Source organism: Amblyraja radiata, chromosome 16 (assembly GCF_010909765.2).
Source record: "Amblyraja radiata isolate CabotCenter1 chromosome 16, sAmbRad1.1.pri, whole genome shotgun sequence".
Classification (NCBI taxonomy): Eukaryota; Metazoa; Chordata; class Chondrichthyes; order Rajiformes; family Rajidae; genus Amblyraja; species Amblyraja radiata.
Window position 1 is genome coordinate 5,180,474 of NC_045971.1, and position 21,973 is coordinate 5,202,446.

The following is a 21,973-nucleotide window of genomic DNA, read 5'->3' on the forward strand; positions in this document are numbered from 1 at the left end:
CCGGATTCCAATAACTTCATTTGGTGGCATTGATCCTCACGGAAAGGGCAGATAGGAACGATGAGAAGAGAGGACATGACTTTAAATTAACCACTTTTAACAATTGATACATATTTAAATCACTTCACAATAATCCGCTGATTCGCCGTGGATCCGGCTGCCCTCTGTCCAGACTTCCTATACATGTAAAATAGCCTTGTTAGGGAATTAAAACGCAAACCCCTGTGATTCAGAGTATTATGAAGCAATGTCGTTAATGCATGGGTCAGCCTCAAAATAAATACAATCGGAACAAAAGGATCTTATGAACAACGAGTTATCATTAAATTAATCGAGTCCAGTACGAATGTTGTCCAAATTAAAATATGATGGAGAACTACAAAGTCTTGACTTGTCAATTATCAGGAAGTACACTTTCACCACAAACCCTCCCGTGTAAAAAAAGCTTTGAACATATTGAACTCACATGCGTTTTGTTCCCAGCACTGGTTTCTCAGACGAATATTCGTAATTCAAAATTAGGTTTCCAACCCCGCCAGAGTCGCTGGTTTACTTTGCCCATCACAACACAAGGAAACGTGCGAGAATTGTGTGGCAGAGTAATTGGGTTTAAAGCTACTTTCTGTTATCGGTTTAAGATAATAACAGCAATAATAAGACTGCCGATTATGAGCCCTGGTGTGAGAATTTGTCACATGAGATAAGATTAATTAACAGGCAAAGTAGTCCCTCTGAAAACTATTATTTTTTAATTTAATCCAGCGCTGCATTGTTACAGATTTTGTACTATATATGTTTATACGCATTAGTGTTCCTTGTTTAAAACACGATTTCACCTCTAAACGTATATAATACGAGGGGCCATGTTAATTGTTTAACCCCCATTGCGGATTGATTTACGTTTTATTGTCGCTTTGTCAGCCTCATGAAAACTTTAACCAATCATTTCGCAGATAGCCCACAACATATTAGCTAACTCTACTTTGTTAGTTGAGAAGTTGAGGGAACAATTTCTAGCCTTACATATAATTTCCCAATGAATCGCCGTGTATGGTGTTTAACAATGACGATGTCCGGTGCTATTAGTAACTATTTTGTCGATTCGCTTATAAGTCATGATAGCGAAGGGACTGCTGCAACAAAGTTAACTTCGGGGCAATACATAGTCTCCAGACAGCCTGGTCTTAGCGAACATTCCGACTTCCCCGCTTGTAATTTTCAGACGAAAGCTTCGGTGTTCGGCACCTCTTGGACACCGGTGTACCCTCAGCCTCCCGCCAATGTGTCCACGTTATACCATCCATATGTCCAACCTCACCCCATCCCGTCCGAAAGCAGGTATATGCGATCCTGGCTGGAGCCAACCCCCAGAGCTGTGGCCGTCGCCGGGATACCTACCAGTGGTCACGACTCATTGAAAACGGAGCCCCTCGCGGGTCACGGCGTCCAAACCTTACCAGCGGCGCTACAAAAGTTGCACGGGGAATCCTTGGAGAGTGAAATCATGAGGTCCGGGAAAGCGCCATGCTATGAGGACAGCTTATATGAAGAGAAAGGAGACAAAGAGGCGTCATTACAAAGTAAGTTGGGCATATGATGCACTTGATTAATCCCGGAGAGAAAATAGTTTTCCAAACTAATGCCACAGGAGGAAGATTCTAATTGAAGTCACTTTGCCTTCGGTAGAGTCACACGTATTTTATAATCCTGGTTATTTTATGTTCCTCTCGGCCTTTTAATGGGCTCCCCAGTAACCACCTGCAGACCCTTTAACGACGGCTTTACACCAGCCCTTCCTCTCGCAGGCAATAAAGACATAAATGACTGACTATACGTTTTCCTCTTGTTATTTTCTCCCCTTTTTTTGTGTAACTCTTCTGAAGCAGGGTGAGCAAACATGTGTGGCGGACCATTGTGTGAAACCGTCGAGAGAGGGAGAGAGAGAGAGAGAAAGAGAGAAAGAGAGGGAGAGAGAGAGAGAGAAAGTGAGAGAGAGGGAGAGAGGGAAACTGACAGAGAGCGGGAGAGAGGGAGAGAGAGAGACGGAGAGAGAGAGAGAGAGTATAGGAGGAGATATCAAAATAGAGCGCGCATAGAGAGAGTAGACGTAGATGGTGTGTTCTTTTTTGCGCGAGAGCGAGCGTGCGTCGTCTGTTTGTGTGTGTTTGTGTGTGTGTGTGTGCTCGCGCGTGATGTTTTCGCGTAGCGCGCGCGTGCGCTGCTGTGCGTTGCGCTCCGAGCCGCGCTCGATCGCTCCTCGCCCTCTCTCTCTCGCGTCGCGCGCTCGCTCGCGCTCACGCGCTCGCTCTCTCCCTCTCCTCCTCTCTCTCTCCTCTCTCTCTCGCTCTGCTCCTCTCTCTCTATCTCGCTCTCTCTCTCGCTCTCCTCGCGCATCTCTCGCTAGAGAGAGAGAGAGAGAGAGAGAGAGAGAGATAGAACAGTTTACGCGTTTCTACCACAGTTAAGTTTTACACCCCAATATCCAAACGTGGTCATAAACTGTAAAACAAATATAAATCCAACTCTTCTGCAGACGCCCAGCTATTCACAGTTTAGTATTACAATTTACTGGAAGGATGCACGCTGAGGAATATATCCTAAGACACCCTCGCGCTATTACAGTTCTTGGGTAAATGAAACTTTTGGGGATAAGTATCACACTGTGAGAAGTGCAAGAATTAAAATCATTGGCATCACCATCCTTGTTTTTGGGGTCTGACTGCCTTTTCCCTCTTCCTCCACTGCTCTCCAGGCAACCCTTCGGCAAATTGGCTACATGCTCGCTCGACCAGGAAGAAAAGGTGTCCTTACAGCAAGTACCAGACCTTGGAGTTGGAGAAAGAATTTCTGTTCAACATGTACCTCACCCGAGAGCGGAGACACGAGGTGGCTCGTCTTCTCAACCTGACGGAGAGACAAGTCAAAATCTGGTTTCAAAACAGAAGGATGAAGATGAAAAGACTCAACAAGGAGCATGCGAAGGACTTCAAGTGACGAGTTGAAAATTCTTATGGAACTTTAGCGCGTCGGCGGTTATTGGCCCCAGTGCAACATAGCCGTAAACCACAGTAATTCAGAGAAAAAAATCACCGCAAAGAATAGCCTGAATGTAAGGTATTAACAACCCAGCAATTCGGCTATTTATTTCCAACATTTTAGAGAATTCATTCAGGGAATAGAGTCACGTGTAGAGAATTTTATGACAGGATATTATGAGATACAACTTCCTCTCATTCACAACCCCTTCTATTAGCCAGAGAGAGAGAGAGAGAGAGAGAGAGAGATAGCAGCGAGCTTTTATTCCTACTCAGTCCTCTTGGCGGTTTAAAAATAAATTTCAGGTTATATATAAATTATTACAATTTCTGTGAATCTTTTAGGGACGGTCTGTGTGGCGGATCTCGCTGCAGTTCCACGTTTTAGAGAGAAAATGATCTTTAACCTACGATTATATATATTGTAATCTTTTCCGTTCGAACTGATTTAACACGACTTACTATCAATTGTTTACAGGCAAAGGTGAATGTTTAATAACACGTTGTTAAACGCGTCACACTGCGATTGTTTCACGCGACTCCCCTCGTCATTTTGATTTTGGGGGCATGCTTTCTTCCACAGAATTGTGGTTACTATTTAAACCGAATGATGGTGTACATTATGATGTCTGTTTCTGTAGACTCTAGTTTGTGTGTTTTTTTGGGTGAGTTTGGGGCCTGTCTTCTTATTTTTGGGTTTAAAACGCATAACCGCGCACCCAAAATTGAAACGAGCAGTTGTCACGTTTCGTTGACTATAATCTTGGTTGAGTGTTTTTTGTGTTAATCTCTGGGCAACTATTATTACCACGTGGCTTTTTTTTTTAAAAGATAAGGGCTTAATACTTAGGAAACAGGACAAGTAGGGTCGAGACCAAAATTTAACAATGCACACGATAGGATTTCATAACGTTATGAAAACACACAGGCTAGGAATAATCTGACGAAGTTACCCAGATGACCATTACCCACCACCACGCAAGAAAGGAAATCAACAAATAGATCATTTAAAAAAGAGATACACTTTAGTAAAAAAAAAAAAACACATTCCTGAAGGGAATTTGTAAATATTTCTGCGTATTTTTATGTCTGTCCGGTTGGAGCTGGTGTTTATACTCCGAATTTTATAGGTTTGTGCCGATTTTACATTTAAAATAATCCAATCAACTGACTGGCATAAACACACCAAATCTGGGTGGCTTCTACTAGTGTTTGTTTCTCTACCGGAACTGTACAACAGCAGCAGCGCGCGGTTGCACTATTTAACGTGATTTTATATTATTAATCATAGACAAACTAAGAATTGAAATCCACTGAATGATGTAAAAAACAATTGAACTCGCCGTTCTCGGTGAACCTAACACCACAATCAATAGATGGAAATATGTGAATGTATGACCAACATACTGCAAAATAAATGCTGCTGATAAAATGAAAAGTGCATGTTTCCTCATGACCTTGCGTCTCCTTTCTAGGCCTTGTTGTTGGTTGTAAACACGATCAAGTCCCTGGGCCTAGCGCAGACCCACTACCACAGCTAAAATGTTTATATTTATTCAATGCGTCTGGAAAAATAAATGACAACCGGAAATGGAAGGCTGCATTTGGAACGAAGAAACTGATCCCAATTTCTCCAAATCTCAACGGGACTATATATTGATTCCCTGAACCACGAGAAAATAGTTGCAGACAACGTCAGCATTCGCTGCCGCAGTCTGGGACACACAGAGTCTTTCAGTAATTTTATGATGCGATTCCTGGGCTTTTTTTCCCAATAAATTCTCCATCACAGCGAACACAATAGCGAAGGGTCAGTTCAATAGCACAGGGCAGAGAATGTATGCGGCTACCGGGAAGAAGCGGAATAAAAACGTTCCTTTAAACAATGCTACCTCAACATGCTTCAGCTGCACTAAGGAACGTTACCCGGAGTCGATGGCAAAAGAGGTCGAAAGCTTTTAGTGCAAAATTAAATTAAAATGCCGAGACTTTGGGTTACTTTCCATATCATTTTATTGATAGGGGGGCGTCTGAAAAATTCACTATTTTGTAGTGAATGTTTGACCGATTAATTAACGAAAGTGCAGACAACAATGTTAACCGCATTTACATGTCGCATATTTTATGCGCCTTACTGTCTAATTGATACCATAAACTATGAGACTTCATCACTTATCTCACGCTGAATGTTAAGCATCGTCGGTACTGGAATAAAATTAAAGGCTGACGGATTCAAATGTAAAATAACACATATTTATATGTAAGGCGTTCTCTGAGAATTGACATAACTATTGGGATTAAAATATCATTATCTGAGCCTTGCAGATTTAGTTGTAAGGTTCACAGAGATGGGTTCCTGCTCAGTAATGTCTCGTCAACCTACCTATACAATTTAAATTTCGGAATTAAAGGGATGTCATTTCAACACTATTTACTCTGTATCGAGAATTTTAGACAGCTTTTAAAAATATATTTACCAGGTTCGAGTAAATTATATGAATAACCTTTTTGTTCAGTTAATGCATATTTTATCAACACGACTAGCTGACTATAGGTTCATGCAGACACACATACAGACATTGAAAACGAATGTATACATTCTGGTATACATATAAAACATGTTTTATTGTATAAAAGGTGAGGTTGGTCTGGTGGACTCTATAAACCGCTTCGAGAAATTGACAAACTTCGCGCTGTCTCTTACATCTTTATATTTATTAACCAATCGCAAAATTAAGTCACGAACGAAAATATTTCAGAATAGTTGCTAAATTACTCTGTAATATTCGCCATGTATGTCTGGACCTAAACACAAATGGGGATATTCTACTGATAGACATTGAGCACTGAAAATGGTGCACACTACTCAAAATGCCTTTACACAACCACATGCCAACAAAAAAAATAATCTGATCATACGACATATAATGAAATTCGAAGATCAATTCCATCGTGTGTTCAGGCTGGGTGACATTTCTGGTTAATAATACTTGCAAAACCTCATTGTTGATAACGAAACCATCTATAATTAAATGGGATGGAAGAGGGTTCACCACCTTAAAAGCTTCAGGATATTTCATTGGAAAGGCTATGCATGTGTCAAGGGGATATTAAAAATTAAATCTACGATTCGATATTTTATAATAACCCCGTATTAGGGAAAGTGGTTATGCGAGCGCTGGAAACAGATTCCACTAAGACTAGATGAAAATAATTACAGGACCAGCATGTCGTATATTACCACTAATATATCAGTTGTTTCTCTTTCAATATTATTTTTCTCCAACACAGGAAACATAAGCACATTAAAAATAAAAGACCAGAAATGAGTCTTGCACGGTGGTGCTTGGTGGAGGAGGGGTTGGGAAGTTGTCTGTCATTATAGGAAATTCAGTGTGTGTGTTGCCATAAAATAATATGGCCGCTGTAAAAGTTTATAGGGTATAAATTTCTGAAGGTTAAGAATTGAACGTCTGTTAAACAAACACAGCAAAGGGGAATCTTTCAGAAGCCATTAAAATTAAATCCACGATTGGAGGTGGCAAGTAATAAAATGAGATGTTATTTCTAGGGGCAAATATCGAAGAATTGTATTTCAAGGATGAATCCAGCTGAATATTGCAGTGAAGCCAACATGCTTTTTTAGACCCTAAAGCCAGCGACGCCCTCTTTTGTTCGACTTCCTAACCATTCCAAGCTGCCAGAAATTACTGCAATAAAAAAAGCTACCCAGATTCTGGCGAGACGTCTGGCGCACAATCTCTGGTTTGTGTTTACAGCCCGCGCCCAAGTATCTTCAAGTAAAATGCCCAATTGTTTACTCTTGGAGGTGGAGACGAATCAGACCTCAAAGCGCTCTTTAGCTCCTTTACCCGCCTGTTCCTCCCGTTTACTGCTTTTTAGGAATGTATGCTGGAAGCAATCCTTCCTTCCCAATACTTTACGAGGATGTGCTTTATTGGCATTGTCCTCCTCTCCTCTGCATAAGACGATGGGACTGAAGACTTGAAACACCGCGGCCCGAGGCTAATGAATTCTTTACCGTGAGATTTTATCTCTCGATTGCGCATATTTTTGCTAGTGCTATTTCACCCTGAACTGTTTTTACAAGTCGACAATAACTCCCATAATGTCCAGTAGGTGGCAGCAGTGTTCCACCGAACTCAACCATGCCCCCCATTCACCTCCCGTTAGTCCACTAATCCAGGATTCGGAAGCCTTTATGTACTTAACAAGTATAGTTCTAACACGCCACCTTCATTCTTGCTCCATCCCGTTGCACAAAAAAAAAGCATAACGTGTCGGAAAATGTTTGCGAGAGCTTTGTTCTAATCAGATATTTTGCCCCAATTGTTTGCAAAATATCACAGAACCTTGTTTGGGATAGTATCGTAAGTTTCATGGTTCATGCCTTTTTTATTTTTTGAAATGCTTTAGTAAGTCTCAAGAACTTACGGATAAATAAATTCGGCCATTTTTGCGAAGATATCCCACGGCATTGGACAATAAAAGGAAGGAGCCTGCTCTGTAGCAGAGAATTTTCCGAGGCTTGAAACATCTGGGAAATGTGCAAAATGTTTAAGATGAGGTCTTCAAATTATTGTTTGCACAGCTAGATAGCGAGCAAACAGTGAGCTTTGCGACTGCCTAATACAAAACGATAGGAAAGTAACGTCGCTTTCTTTGCTCAAAAGCCGTGCTTTGGGTAGATATTATCATATCTGGGTGCATAGATTCCAAATGAACTTTCAGCCCCGTTAGATCCTCACCTCTCAATGCACTGGATGCATCTTAGACTGCTTCATGCGTATTGATTATTATTTGTGTGACGGTCTTTCATTCAACAAACCAAACCCCAACATGCATGGAAATTTCTTCCAGACATTTCCAGACCTTCGTGTTTCATTCATCTCAGGCCTGATTGGTTTCGTTTTTTTTTATCCTTGACACCATTTTGAAAAGTTTCGCGATTCAGCTTTAGATTGATCTTCCGTGTTCAGGTTGAAAGCGAAATGCAGTCTTGGTATGTTTATAACATAAAGACGGAGGAACAGCAATCATTTGAAATAGGTTTCTGACAAAATAGGACTGACTTCAACCTCGGGACTATACCTGCCTCAAAAATGAAGGGGACGCCTTTAGCACGTTTTAAAAATCTGGTTCTGTCCCTGTGTATTTTATTCTACAGTAGTTTACCATTCATTCTGTCTTATTTTCCTGCACTGCATATATACATATTCTTCATGGTCAATCCGTGCCCCATACTTTGAGAGGGGTGGGCGGGCGGGCGGGGGGAGGGAGCAGAAATGTAAGATAAAAGCTCCGAGGACAATCACTTTTGAGGACAATTTTACATTGTAATTCTTTGAAATCTCTACCGAGAACTGCGGATATATGTCATTAATAATTTGCAATTACGACCATGTACAATTCCTATCTGAAGGTGTTGTGGCTATGGGTTCACGACTCACTATGCACACCAGGCTGGTGAGTTGGAAATTCAAACAAGACCATTTCGAGGATGTTTTCCCTTTCGTATATGATGCTCGCATTCTATTAACTTCTGATTAAACTCTAGTGAGATGCTATTCATCCGTTAAATTATCAACATTTATCCCATTAAGGCGGCACAAGCGCGCAGATACACAATTAACTGCGGTGTATTTGTGTTAATCCCTTTAGCAATTGAACTGGTCGTCATTGGGAAAAGAAACGGTGTCGCGGCATAAGCCTATACTACTGTTACGTCGCTGTAATATCCCATATACTATAGATATATATATATATATATATATATATATATATATATATATATATATAGTGTGTGTGTGTGCGTGTGTTCATGGTTGTTGTGAAATACTACCAAGAACATTGGCTTCAGAAATAAATATAAACATTTCGGGAAACTATTTAAGTAGAAATTGATTTGTTTCCCGAATAGATTTGAAAATTATATTCATCGTTGTGTGTGACAACTTCGTGTACATGTATGTTTGTGTGCATGTGTGCGTGTTGCTGTGTGTGTGTGTGTGTGTGTGCGTGTTGCTGTGTGTGTGTGTGCGTGTGTGTGTGTGGCTCTGTGTGTATGTGTGTGTGTATGTGCAGGCGCCTTAGTGTGTGTGTATGTCTGTGGAGTCAAAGAGTTTACAAAATGCCGCTTTCTAAAAGCACAATAGTCAAATGCTCAAATCCAAACTGAAGATGTGCAATTGTGAATACTTTCCGATAAAATTGAACTAAAGTCATGACACGATTCACGTTGCTGATAGCGTGATAACATTATTTAAAAAAAGCACAAGATGCTGAGAAGTCCGCAATATGAACCAAACATCCCAGAACCATCCAGATACGTCACGGCCGCAATACCTCATCATAGAACAACAGTCACGTGTGTCTTCGCGGGATGGACATTCGCAAGTTGTGGAATTTTTTTTTGCCGTCTGATATCAGTTTCCCGAAAAAGCTCTAAAAATTCGTCAGCTAATTAACCAAGTGTAGTTACAAGAGGACCGCGTTCCAACCAGGTATCTCCGTGCGTTTTTCGCGGGATTGGTACTAATCTTGTTAGTCTATGTTGCAGAAAAATCGCATTTAAAAAAAACTTTGATCGGCTTAAATCGAAAAAAAAATCCGTTCTATTTAACAATATTGCATGTAAACTGCGGGGGTGGGGGGGGGGGGGGGTGATAATCTATGTGTAATAGACCAGTATAAGTAGTAAGAGGCATTGCGAAAATGGTTATAACAAGAGGTAACAATCTCAAAGTTTTCCTGTAATCTTGTGGAAAAGTGGAGTTGTGTTAAATTATTTTAATTGCAGTCAGAGGAAGGCAGGTACAGGTAAATGTATAGGACAAACTTTCGAAAGGAGGCCATTTAGCGAACGATTGCAGAACAGAACTTATCTATTCTCACCCCCCCCCCCCTAAAAAAATATGTGAAGTTTAATGCAACTGCTTTATCAAGCAACTCGTTTGAAAAACGTGAAGATGTCCAGAATCGAATCTTGTTTGCAAGTTGTTAAGTAATTCACATAACTAACTATCTTCGGTGAATATATTTGAATCACTTTTCTTATTCGATCAGTTGACCATATTTCACTGGCCATCAGAACACCATTATAATAACCCGCCATCTCTAATAATCCCAACTACTTCCACACAATAAGTTTGGACGTGATACTTTTCCGGCACCAGCTCGTTCAGGTCCTCGTCATTTCGTGTGTCCCTCTTGCAAAATAGAATCGAAATAGACAGCTCAGAAATCATCAGGATTTTCATCTTTAATGCAACCATGCTGGCAGATACTTAGAGCAAATCGTCCTATTTAAATATCACAAAATAAGTAGTCGGAAACAGGTTGCACGGTTAGGGAGATCGGTAGAAATGAATGAATAACTAAAGACGCAATAACTGTGGATTAATGCAGTGAGTTCGATGCACGAAAGTTTGATTTTTCACTTGACGTTCAAATAAGTTAAATTTTAAACTAACTTTTAAACCATGACGAGGGGGAGAAAGCTGTTGATTTGGGCCAGGTTTATGTTTGGCCATGGATATTCTGATTGCCTATTCAAAGTAGCGGGTGTATTCTGATTTAAATGTATGATTGCATCTGATATGCCTTGCAAGACCCGTTAAAGCGATCTCAGCTTCTTCTTAACTTGTCCTCAAAACCAAAGTATTGGGTCTATTTACCGAAAAAAAAAGGTTTTGGTGTTGTTCTCCTGGCTTTCATATTAGTTGGAAATAGTTCACAGTCAATCGTCACAAGTAAATGATCATACTTACAAATTAACATTGGATTCACTATATTTCATTATTACTGGTTTTCTTCAAGGGTTTAATAGCAAACGAAGGTTAAAAATATGGCCTAGCATTGCAAGAGCTTCCCTCAGGTTAGCATTGGATTTTAGGTTGCACTGTCATTTCGTTGCAAATTATTTCAATTGTATCCACAAACGCACTCACAGATACATAGATACACACACACACAGACACACACAGACACACACACACACACATACACACACACACACACACACACACACACACACACACACACACACACACACACACACACACACACACACACACACACACACACACACACACATAAACACACTTATACTCACACACACACACTTATACTCACACACTCACACACACACAAACACACACACACACACATACTCTCACACACACACACACACACACTCAGACACACACTCATACTCACACACACACACACACACACACACACACACACACACACACACATACACTCATACTCACATACACACACACACAAACACACACTCATACTCACACACACACACAAACACACACACACACGCATTTTATGACGTACAAAGCATAAAAAGGGCTCGATGCCGTTCTATTTAAGTCTCTGCTTTATTTAGAGTCATTACACTTGCCGGCAGAAGGAAGGAAAATGTTGTGTCTGTTGGTAGCTAAAACAACTTTAATGAGGCCAAATTTGCAATATACAGTGTAAGCCCGTAGGGACTAGTCCATAATTCCTTTTTTATATTAAACGTTGTTGCATATATATACTATTTATGTATAAGTTTATGGTGTAAAATAGTAAGCGGTCAGAGAGAGTCCACTTCAAAACCCCTATATTTTACTGCTCAGCACAGAGCGTCCCATAAAATCACTAACTGCCGCTCACTGCATGTTATAAACAATAACAGGCTGCGCTTTTATTGCGCTTTACAGTTCCTTAATCTCTTTCGTATAGTTCTCAGATGACTGTAACTGTTCCAGACTCCGTCCAAGCACCAGATAAAGGGCTTTATTAATAATAGGCAAACGGGTCATTAAATTGTTAAATACCACTAGAACTCCTTATTAAGATTAAATATATATATATGTTTTACAAAAAAAACACCCAATAATTTGCATACGAGTGTTGCTGGACATGTGGCCATACTGCAATAACTTGGGAGGAAATATAGCAATTAGGTCCAATGTTGATAGTAATTAGATTTTAGGTTTGCCACTGCACTTCCATGTCTTGTTGATGTAACTCTGACCTTTAAAAGAGACGCATATACTCATTAAATGGTTTGGAAATTAACGTGTCTCTCCATCCTCTACTTCACCACAGCATAGATACGTCCCCTTATCAATCTTTTGGTGGCGTATGTATTTCATCTGTTGTAAAGCGGCTGATATCCCGGTAATGAACACGGTGGAATATATTAATGCGCATATTCCCCCCTCTCTATCTTTCTCCCATTCCCTCTCTCTCTCTCTCTCTCTCTCTCTCTCCCTCTCTCTCCCTCTCTCTCCCTCTCTCTCTCTCACCATTCCCTTTTCACGCGGTACAGTGTCCGCACGGAGTAGGCAAAGCCAATAGGACGTGGTCGGGCTAATAAATGCAAATTATCATGAAAAGAGACGGCAAAATATGAAACAACTCATTTGGGCTGAAGTAAATCACAGAAAACGGTTTATGAGCGAACCTCTTCAGGAAGATGTGATGCCTGGATCCCGTGTGTTAAGATCAATAAGATGAAGGCTTAATTTTCCCAGAAAAAAAAAATCCTTGGCTTGTTTGATTGTCTGTTTACCAAACACTAAGTTCCCTGCGTTCAGCTGAGAGACCTAGTCCTTTCCAGATGAGCTCCTACTTTGTCAATTCGTTGTTTTCCAAGTATAAAAGTGGGGACTCCCTGCGCCCCAATTATTATGACTGCGGGTTCAGCCAAGACCTGGGCACTCGAGCCACCGTGGTCTATGGACCGGGCAGCGGGGGGAGCTTCCAACACCCCGGTCAGATCCAGGATTTCTACCATCACGGCGCCGCCACTCTCTCCACCTCCGCGTATCAACAGAATCCGTGTACGGTGACGTGTCACGGGGACCCCGGCACCTTCTACGGCTACGATGCCTTGCAGAGGCAGCCCATTTTCGCCGCACAACAAGAGGCCGAGCTGGTTCAATATCCCGACAGTAAGTCGACGGCGAACAGCCTAGGAGAAGAAGCAGAGAATTCAGAACAGAGTCCATCTCCGACACAGCTCTTCCCGTGGATGAGACCGCAAGGTGAGATATGAGCTAACAAGAAATTCTTTAAAAAAAGGGGGAGAAAGCCAGGATAAGGGGTAAAGTCTATCGCACACGGGCACCCACTCACACACACTCACACACACTCACACACACACACACACTCACACACACACACACACACACACACACACACACACACACACACACACACACACACATACACACACACACACACACACACACACACACACACACACACACACACACACACACACGCACACACATTAAAATAAAGGCAGCAAGGTTCATTTCCTGAGCCAATAAAGGAAAGACTGTAACTTTAGTGTTTTATGATTCTAAACTTCAACACTTGTAAATTACTTTATACTTTAATGATCCTGAAGGCGTATTTAAGTGTAGTATATTACGTGCTCTTTGTAGCTTTATTGCAATTTTATGGCGTATTTCATCCCAAGATGTTGAATAATGTTTAATAGTGTTTGAATCTTGTTTAGTTTACCCCCTCTATAACACTTACAGAACCTGACTGTTTCTCCCATCTTTTCTCCTCTCTCCCTTTTCCCTCTCTTTCCCCCCCCCCCCCCACCCCACCCCCACCTCTCTCTTTCCCCTTCTCTCTTTCTCCTCTATCCCCCTTCCTTATTCTCTATCTCTCTCCCACTCTCTCTCTTTCCCCCTCTTTCCCTCCCCTCTCTCTCTTCCTTCCTTTCTCCCCTTTCTCTTTCTCTCAATGTCTCCCCCCTCTCTTTCTCCCCCTCTCTCCCTCTCCCTCTCTCCCTCCCTATGTTACTCAGTAGCTGCAGGACGGCGCAGAGGAAGACAAACGTACAGTCGTTATCAGACACTCGAACTTGAGAAAGAGTTTTTGTTCAATCCATATCTGACTCGCAAACGGCGGATCGAAGTGTCACACGCCCTGGGACTAACCGAGCGGCAGGTCAAAATATGGTTCCAGAACAGGAGGATGAAATGGAAAAAGGAGAATAACAAGGATAAGTTTCCCAGCAGTAAGTCCGAAATAGAGGAGAGTCCGAAGGAGAAGGAAGTGAAGGAAGATGAAGCCAACGATGAACAGCAATGATCACAACTAACCATTCGACAAAAAAAAAAAAAATAAGGAAGGGAAATGATAGGATAAGGTTGACAAATTTTAAGTTGTGTGGGTGGGTGTGAGAAGCAGAACAAATGTTACTGAATACTGTATAATAAACAACAACAAAAAACATTGTACCGAAATGTATGAAGATGTAGACTAATGGGACCATTTCAACTTTGTACCTGACATGTACCTGTCATTGTGTAACAGTCTAGCTATTTAATTGAGTTTCTGTAAAGTATTTAACGTGACGTTTATAGAACAATGTACTAGTTTGTGTGTGTTGAAATAGCATTGTAGTATGTTTAAGCCGTCTGCACTACATCAGCTAATAACTATTAGCTTTAAAAAAAATCCCAACAACATGAAGCTGCCTATTGAAGCTTTAGCTATTTAGATTGTGTTATTGTTTACGGCTTTGGTGTATTTATAAAATTGTTTTTCCTCAAGGCGGCATGGCAAAGTGTTGTTTTTTTTTTACGAAACGTGGAGAAAATAACTCTTCAGTATTAACTGTGAGATAACCTACTGTAAACGCGAGTTGCAATTATTGGGGGGGGGGGGGGGGGGGGGTGCGGCGAGGTGGGCGGAGCGGTGATGCATTATTGTTTCCACACAGAATTGGACTATTGTTTGAACATGCGAGCGGCGGAAAGGGGGACAATAAACTTTACCAGCGAGAGGAAAAAAAATCACAACTGTGAACTGGCTTGGTTTCTTTTCCCTTGTCAATGGATTTTATTAAAAGTGAGATTTGGCAAATTAAAAAAAAAAAAATTAACTATGCACGCCATATCGCAACAGCCAAATGACCAGATAGGTGGGTCGGATAATGTTATTGAAAAGTGTGCACATCAGAGTATCAATAATACACAGCTATCACACACTTGACTCGATTTGTCTTTCTGAATTTCATTATGAGCATCCTATTAATGTTCAGAGTTGCACTCACATTCCTGCCTCCCCCCTTTTAAACCCCCCCCCCCCCCTCCCTTTGCAAAAAGAACAAGTAGCCATCTACGCTGCGATATTAGCCAGCAATAACAGTGGAGCAATGAGAGTGTGAGCACATTTTTTTGTTTTGTTTGTGTGTATCAGACCGTTGCTATTTCCCTATTTGGGAAAATAGGTCCAAGAGATTGTGCCCCGATCAGGGACCGGTCTGAAGGTGGATATCGATTAGAGGAAGTTATAGCAGGCTTTATTGGAACGTGAACGGGCCAAAAAAATATGCTGTTTTGACAAATGAGTTATCTGATTCCAACCTGCAGTAAACGAATCGATTTTCTTAAAATTTTATCTAAATTATCGATCAAACCAAACCTCCAAACTGAAACCGGTCGCTCCGCGCCTGGTCATTAAAGTTAGTCACATTAATATTTGGATGCAGGAATTTTTTTTCTTTTGATCTGGATTTTTTTTTTTACACATCAACCAAGGAAGCAATGGGTAACCTGCTCTCATTGGCCCGGCGTGTCACGTGCCATTATCACGTGCATCGGGAGGAAAAAGGGGTTCTTTCGGTGTAAATCTGGACTCTAATTCCGTAATATATCACCGTACCTCGTAAAACCGACACTGAAACGTCCCGGCCAACAAATCACCGGCCAAATTATGAGTTCATTGTATTATGCGAATGCTTTATTTTCGAAATATACGGCCGGAACTTCTGTTTTTCCAACGGGGGTATTTTCGGAGCCAACTTCTTGTGCTTTTGCCTCAAACTCCCAGCGGTCTGGCTACGGCTCAGGCTCGGCTTCGTATGCTGCCACAGTGCCGGGTCTGTACAGCACAGGCAACAGTCTGCACCACCAGACCCCGACCATGTACACGTCTCCTTATGGCCTCAACGCGAACTCCTTTAACATGCACTGCTCCTCATTCGATCACAATATCTCATCAATGATGTGCGGCGCCGGGGACTCTTGCAAGCAGAGTTGCAGCAAGTCGGAGCAAAGAGAGGCAGATCCGCATTCGGAGAACTTCCGGATCTATCCCTGGATGAAGAGCTCAGGTATGTGGGAAAAGTCACATCAAATGTGAGGGGGGCCGTGAATGAGTTTATTGCATGAGGGTGTTGTGTTCATTCATGACGTTCACTAAACAGGGGCATAAAATTCAATGGTCTCCCCCCACCGGCAATTAAGTCAGTGATTTGGATTATATTGGCTGCGTGGTAGAAATACCTTAAATAAGAGTCAGGAGGCTTTAAAGTTGACCATTGAAATACAAACACATTTACACACACACACACACCGAAGAATCATTTTTGGTCTCGTGCGCCTTCAGCAACCTTTGTTCTTTCCCATCAAGGAAAAAAGGACAATGAACCCGGAACATCCCCCGAGACTCAAGTCGCCCTTTCTTTTTAATGTTTATCTCGCCTTAATCTGTTTCGATTTTGCTTCGCTTGAAAGTTTCTCTCGGGGTTTCCGAGTCACAGCGTGCTATTGGGCGCTGCGGATGCAGTTGGAAAGGGAGGGGGTCGGGGATTGGGGGGGTGGGTGGCATGGGGGAGTTGGGACGTGGGGAGTGCGTGTGATATGAAATAGACCGGGGAGGGCAAAAAGGTGGCCGACGATACCCCCCAAATATCATCAAAGATATCCAGTTGCGTAGGAAATACTGAGGTGTAAACAGTAAGATTAAGATCGCCAGGGGTACTGAAGGTCCGGTGTGGATGTGCGATACTTAGGGTGAGGGTTGTGTGGAGGTGTGTGTGTGTGTGTGTGTGTGTGTGTGTGTGTGTGTGTGTGTGTGTGTGTGTGAGTGTGTGTGAGTGTACACGCGCGTTTACGTGCGTATGTGTTTGTGTGTGTGTGTGTTAATGTCTATGTCTGTGAGTGTATGCGTGTATGAGAGAAAGGAAAAGTGCGAGAGAGATTGTGTGTGCGCGTGTGCGTGTGTGCGTGTGTGTGTGTGCGTGTGTGTGTGTGTGTGTGTGTGTGTGCGCGCGCGCGCACTTGGTTGAGGGTGGGGAGGTGGCGGGGTGAGGATGGGAGTCTTTGTGGGGGCGGTTGCCTCTTAGCAACAGTATCCCACTTTGGGAACCAGACCAGCGCGGCCTGTTTCCTGCCCTTCATCTACCTTTGTTTTGTTTTGTCCCGCATATGTGGGTGAAAAGCAGCGACATTAATATATTTGGACATTGCTCCCTTCCAACACAACCGTGGCAACAGAGTGCACCACGATGTTATTCTCCAAACCAAATTGTTGTATCCATTTTCTAGCTACCTGTCAGTCTCACGTTACATAACATTAATTCACCTAATCCAGAGAGCTCTTAGGATGTAGCACAATAACCATCCATCAATAGGTTAAGGCTACTCAGCTAATACACAAAAAAAAACCTCTATCTTAAAAGTAATACCTAATAGAAAATTAAAGTCAATATGTTTTTGAGTTGCTGTACATGACAGTGGGTTCAAACCTTTCAGTGCAGTTTAAACATTGTAAATTCTCTCTCATAAAGAACCAAGTCAGTCCTTCTTTCAAATGCACCAACACAAACTTTATATTGATTGAACTCTGTTAGTATCCGACAGCAATTTATTGTATCTGTCAATGAGAAATTCGGGGGGAAATGGTGGAATTCGTGACGAGCATGAAGGGCTGGAGGGGGGGAGCAATGCTACAATTTTTTAAGAGAATGTTGATGCTTTGTTAGTAATTTCTTTTCTCTCTCTCTCTCTGTTTTGCTCTTTCTTTCGATGTCTCTACTGGGTCGGCGTTTCGCAGCCTCAGACAGGAAGCGGGGGCGTCAAACGTACACCCGGTATCAAACCCTCGAGTTGGAGAAAGAGTTTCACTTCAACCGCTACCTCACCAGGCGGAGACGCATCGAGATTGCTCACGCTCTCTGCCTGACCGAACGCCAGATTAAGATCTGGTTTCAAAACAGGCGCATGAAGTGGAAGAAGGAGAGCAAAGTCACCAGTCCCACCGAAGCAACCGAGGAAAAGCAAGAAGAATGAAGGAACAAATAAACTCTAAACACTTAGAGGCATAAGCAATGACTTTTTAAACAAATGGAGGAATTTGTTCCGCATTTCTTAACACTGAAACAGAATACTACCTAAATCCGTAACTTGTAGTTTGTATTATACAGATAGAGGGAATAACCCAAGTCTATATTGTACAAGTAAAGGTATATATAGTATGTGCATTAGGCTTTCTGGTGAATTGTGGTGAATGGCCGTTACTGTAATTAGCATTAATTTACCATGTGTATTTAATGGGGGAACAAAAATCAGTGACGTTATATTTGTTACTGTCTTGGTGTCATTTCTCGTTTGTAAGTATAGTTTCGAAAAGGATCTATGTGTAGTCACAACCCGTGTACAGTTTATCCATGTGTGTCCCGTATCAACTCCTGTTAGAGTTAAATATATACATTGGTGTTCTAGTCAAAGTGTTGAGGATTATTTCTCTGTACATTTTTTTAAAATATATTTAAGAATGGACCATTTCTGTTTTGTTAGGATTGCGCGTTTTACCATGACGGATGTAAAACTGTTTTGTGAAATAAAATGAGGACATTTTTTCGTTATTGTGCTTCGAAGTCAAACGTTGAATTTCTACGCAGCACCCACACTGACACAAATATCCCTCATTTATAAATATATATATATATATATATATAGAATGCCGAGTCCAAGTCAAGAAGATTTGGCCATATGAATGGAACATTCCTCTTTCAATTCGTCTTTCGGTACTCGACTTTTTAAAAACCAACTCTCCCACTGTAACAGAAAAAGGCAATTAACCAAAAAACACCACAACGAAAGAACACGATGAAAGAAAGTGTTTTGTGGGAAGGTTGTAATTCTAGCAGTATCTAAAAGGTATTATAAACTGCAAATACAATGGGGTCGGGTTAGGGATCGGATATCAAAGTCATCTATTTAGCCCAATTCGCCAATTGTAACATTTCTCCCATTGTGCATTCCATATAACCATCTAATTTACCCAACCAACGTTATCGCTTCCACAATAAAAATAGGGTTGTCGGGAAATAGAGGTGAATATTCTTTTTTTAAAGACCCCCATTGAATGAACCCGTTAACTTAATTCATACCATTAAAAAATATATAATGTTTTCTGTATATTAATTCCAGTAACAAAAACCGACGGTTGGTTGTTTAGATGCCTTCTATTACATGGGCACACTGCGTATTGTAAAATAAAAGGGGATAAATCCAACCTATTCGCCGATAACGGTCGGTGCATCCTCGCCCTTGTCTTTTGTAATTTGGGATACAAAGGACAAATGAAATCTACCGAATCGATCAAATAAAATAACGCTAAATGTACAGTTAATGTCCTCAAATAGAGAGACAGAAATAGAGGGCTCGCTGTTAATTTGGGGGAAAATAATTTATATAAAGTGAAAATTGGCTATTAAAATGAAGCCGGACAAATCCCGTTGAATTAAACGGTGTATTTATTTGTAGTAGACGCAAATAATAACCGAACACCGCATTTATTTGACGAGAATTCCGCAAATAACGGAAAAGCAGAGGGAATACGACAAGAATAATTTTACTTTCGCAGAATTATTTGAAGTCTGTGGCCGCCTTTCGTCTTGCAGAGCCCGGCAGAATGAGGCTATGCTTTAACCGGTGGTGGATTAAGAGACATACTAGGTAAATCTTAACGTTTTTAAAAAATAAATAAAAGATCTAATAAGAAACAATCTCTTTTTTTTTGTCATGTCGCTCCTGCTCAAAAGATGGCGGCGAGGGGGCCGGTTGTTAGTAGTCATGAAGAAATGCAATAAATTCCTTGTTGTTTTATGAAAATTTACAACTTTGTGAGAGAACTTTATGAGTGGATCGGTCCTTCGATTGGCCGCTGCCGGTCATGTGGATAGCAACCGTGAACATGAACTTTTTATGATTTCCCATGTGAGTATATTGCAGCATTCGTTTGGCCACCGTACCTTCGGTCGGTTCTGCGTCCTCCTCAGGGCTTCTGTCGTGGTTTTCCAAACTTTGATAGTTACTATTGGAACTGAAAATACACACAGACAAACACACACACACACACACACACACACACACACACACACACACACACACACACACACACACACACACACACACACACACACACACACTCACACACACGCATTATATAAAGTAAAAACGACTTTTTTTTCTGCATTCTGCCACTTGTCTGCCGATTGGGGATTTCTGCAATGGATGGAGTGGCGCAAAGTCTCAATGATGTGGATGATATCATTTTTCAAAGAGGCTCGAGTTCCGAATTGCCGTGTACATGACAGATCCACGAACCCCCCCCCCCCCCCCCCCCCCACCAGTCTGCGGGTGCAGGTTAAACCGACGGCTATCAGTTTGGGACAATACTGTACGTGGAGAGAAAAAAAATCGCGATGCTTCCAAACTGAGAGATGGAAGATCGAAACAAAATCACAGATGATGCTTAAAAAGGTAAGGTGAATATTAGCACGTCTTTCACAATTGATTTTTTTTTTTTTAGCAATATGTTAGATGAGCTGTGTGCAGAAAATAAGCGGAAAGAAAAAACCTTGGAGGAAGTAATTAGATATTTGTTGACGTCAGTTGGAGAATATATCAGTTGTGTTTTTTTTTTCTAATCAGGCGACGTTTGGAGACGGTTATCTGGAAGATGATTCTTTAATTTAATGAAAGACCTTTAGTTCTGGGACTGATTTGTTTCCCGCGAGCGTTTCTGATCTACTTGTATGTTGCACAATTAAGGCACCAGTCAGCCAAGGCAACTGTGGTTCGTTGATAAATCTATCATTGTGTTCGGGGACGAATTCTGTTACATGGTAATATTAAATGAGCTTGGAGATTGTTAATCGTTTCTCGTGGGTGGCTCGATACGTAAACATATTTTTTATCTGGAGTAGACGAGACCGAGCATTGTCGCCCAGGGTGACGCGTAGACGTAGCATAGTTGTATTATAATAGTGATATTTTTCTTCTATTGTGTCTGATGCTTGTCAATAATCTGTTCTTTGGAGAGTCGATGCTCTGGTTATAGATTCATACCTTTATGATATGCGACAGGTCTTTTTTTTTTGTTGGAGGGCATTATCGTTTCAGCTTACATCAATAGCGGATGATTGTAAGATGATGTAATATAAGATGGCGTTTAGATCATCGTGGTTTTGAATGTTTAGCAAGCAAGAGGCCCAACATGTTCTGCATTGCTATAATATAAATCCACTAGGGTTTTGCTTTTCTGGGGTCGGAGGTGGGAGTAGGGGCGGGGTGAATGGATGTGCTGCTTTCTGCTGCCACCTTGCGTTCTTGTGAGCTGCAGAAGGCGACAAAATAAGGAGCAAAAGGAATATACTGCATTGTGCCTGCAGAATAGAAAAACGAACTAAGCTGCACAAAGGTGATGCACAAATATATTCTATCACGTTGCCTTGTGCCTGTGCATAAACGTGTGTGTGCATATAAATAGAAAATATACAGGAAAAATAATTAAATCCAATATCAAAGCTGCTTCTGAATGCAAATATATCTGTTTTTTGTTCGTCTCAGCAGGAAATTAATTATTTACTTTCCTCTTATTTCTGTCCCCAACAGTACAATAAATCAACTATCTGTACTAAAAGAACTATCTGTGTTTCCAATGTGTCGCATTGTTCATTGAATTCAAATCAAAGATACCCCCCCAAGATTTGATAAGGGAGAGATACAGTCCATGGCAATATTTTCACAATGTTCGCTTCCAATGTAAATCCGCAGTGCTAGCGACCCTCGACCAAATACCCTACAACACCT

General features: G+C 41.4%; 4 protein-coding genes and 1 long non-coding RNA gene across 6 annotated transcripts in view; 4 read left to right on the top strand and 1 right to left on the bottom strand.

The window, feature by feature from the left end:
* The window catches only part of LOC116981832, a 1,425-nt gene extending 833 nt beyond the window's left edge, over positions 1–592 (bottom strand). The window contains exons 1-2 of the long non-coding RNA XR_004414298.1: positions 467–592; positions 1–177 (exon numbers count right to left, since the gene is read on the bottom strand). The exon at positions 1–177 is cut by the window's left edge and continues 833 nt beyond it. This is a non-coding gene — a long non-coding RNA (uncharacterized LOC116981832). The remainder of the gene's footprint in view (positions 178–466) is intronic.
* On the top strand, positions 172–4,473 carry hoxb9 (homeobox B9). The gene is made up of 2 exons (XM_033034954.1): positions 172–1,580; positions 2,753–4,473. The coding sequence occupies exons 1-2, from the start codon at positions 1,037–1,039 to the stop codon at positions 2,992–2,994; spliced, it is 786 nt and encodes a 261-aa protein (XP_032890845.1). The 5' UTR covers positions 172–1,036; the 3' UTR covers positions 2,995–4,473.
* Positions 4,474–9,133: 4,660 nt separating this feature from the next.
* hoxb8 (homeobox B8) lies at positions 9,134–14,868 on the top strand. Of its 2 annotated transcripts, XM_033034956.1 has the most exons (3): positions 9,134–9,559; positions 12,391–13,108; positions 13,888–14,868. In XM_033034956.1, the coding sequence occupies exons 2-3, from the start codon at positions 12,682–12,684 to the stop codon at positions 14,172–14,174; spliced, it is 714 nt and encodes a 237-aa protein (XP_032890847.1). In that variant the 5' UTR covers positions 9,134–9,559; positions 12,391–12,681; the 3' UTR covers positions 14,175–14,868. The 2 variants fall into 2 exon arrangements, with proteins under 2 accessions (XP_032890847.1, XP_032890848.1); XM_033034957.1 differs by lacking the exon at positions 9,134–9,559 and having other exon boundaries at positions 12,326–13,108; positions 13,891–14,868.
* Positions 14,869–15,649: 781 nt separating this feature from the next.
* Positions 15,650–18,738, top strand: hoxb7 (homeobox B7). The gene is made up of 2 exons (XM_033034959.1): positions 15,650–16,203; positions 17,928–18,738. Exons 1-2 carry the CDS (start codon positions 15,804–15,806, stop codon positions 18,161–18,163), a joined length of 636 nt encoding a protein of 211 aa, XP_032890850.1. The 5' UTR covers positions 15,650–15,803; the 3' UTR covers positions 18,164–18,738.
* A 1,361-nt stretch (positions 18,739–20,099) lies between these two features.
* Positions 20,100–21,973, top strand: part of LOC116981817 (homeobox protein Hox-B3a-like) — a 307,149-nt gene continuing 305,275 nt past the window's right edge. The window contains exon 1 of the mRNA XM_033034946.1: positions 20,100–20,641. The gene's annotated coding sequence lies outside the window, so the exon portion shown is untranslated. The remainder of the gene's footprint in view (positions 20,642–21,973) is intronic.

Bases quoted from the DNA above. Each gene is read 5' to 3' on its own strand.
- hoxb7 (XM_033034959.1), top strand. From the start codon at position 15,804: ATGAGTTCATTGTATTATGCGAATGCTTTATTTTCGAAATATACGGCC. The intron at 16,204-17,927 runs GTATGTGGGAAA...GGCGTTTCGCAG, and splicing joins TCCCTGGATGAAGAGCTCAG to CCTCAGACAGGAAGCGGGGG.
- hoxb8 (XM_033034956.1), top strand. From the start codon at position 12,682: ATGAGCTCCTACTTTGTCAATTCGTTGTTTTCCAAGTATAAAAGTGGG. The intron at 13,109-13,887 runs GTGAGATATGAG...TATGTTACTCAG, and splicing joins CCCGTGGATGAGACCGCAAG to TAGCTGCAGGACGGCGCAGA.
- hoxb9 (XM_033034954.1), top strand. From the start codon at position 1,037: ATGAATCGCCGTGTATGGTGTTTAACAATGACGATGTCCGGTGCTATT. The intron at 1,581-2,752 runs GTAAGTTGGGCA...ACTGCTCTCCAG, and splicing joins CAAAGAGGCGTCATTACAAA to GCAACCCTTCGGCAAATTGG.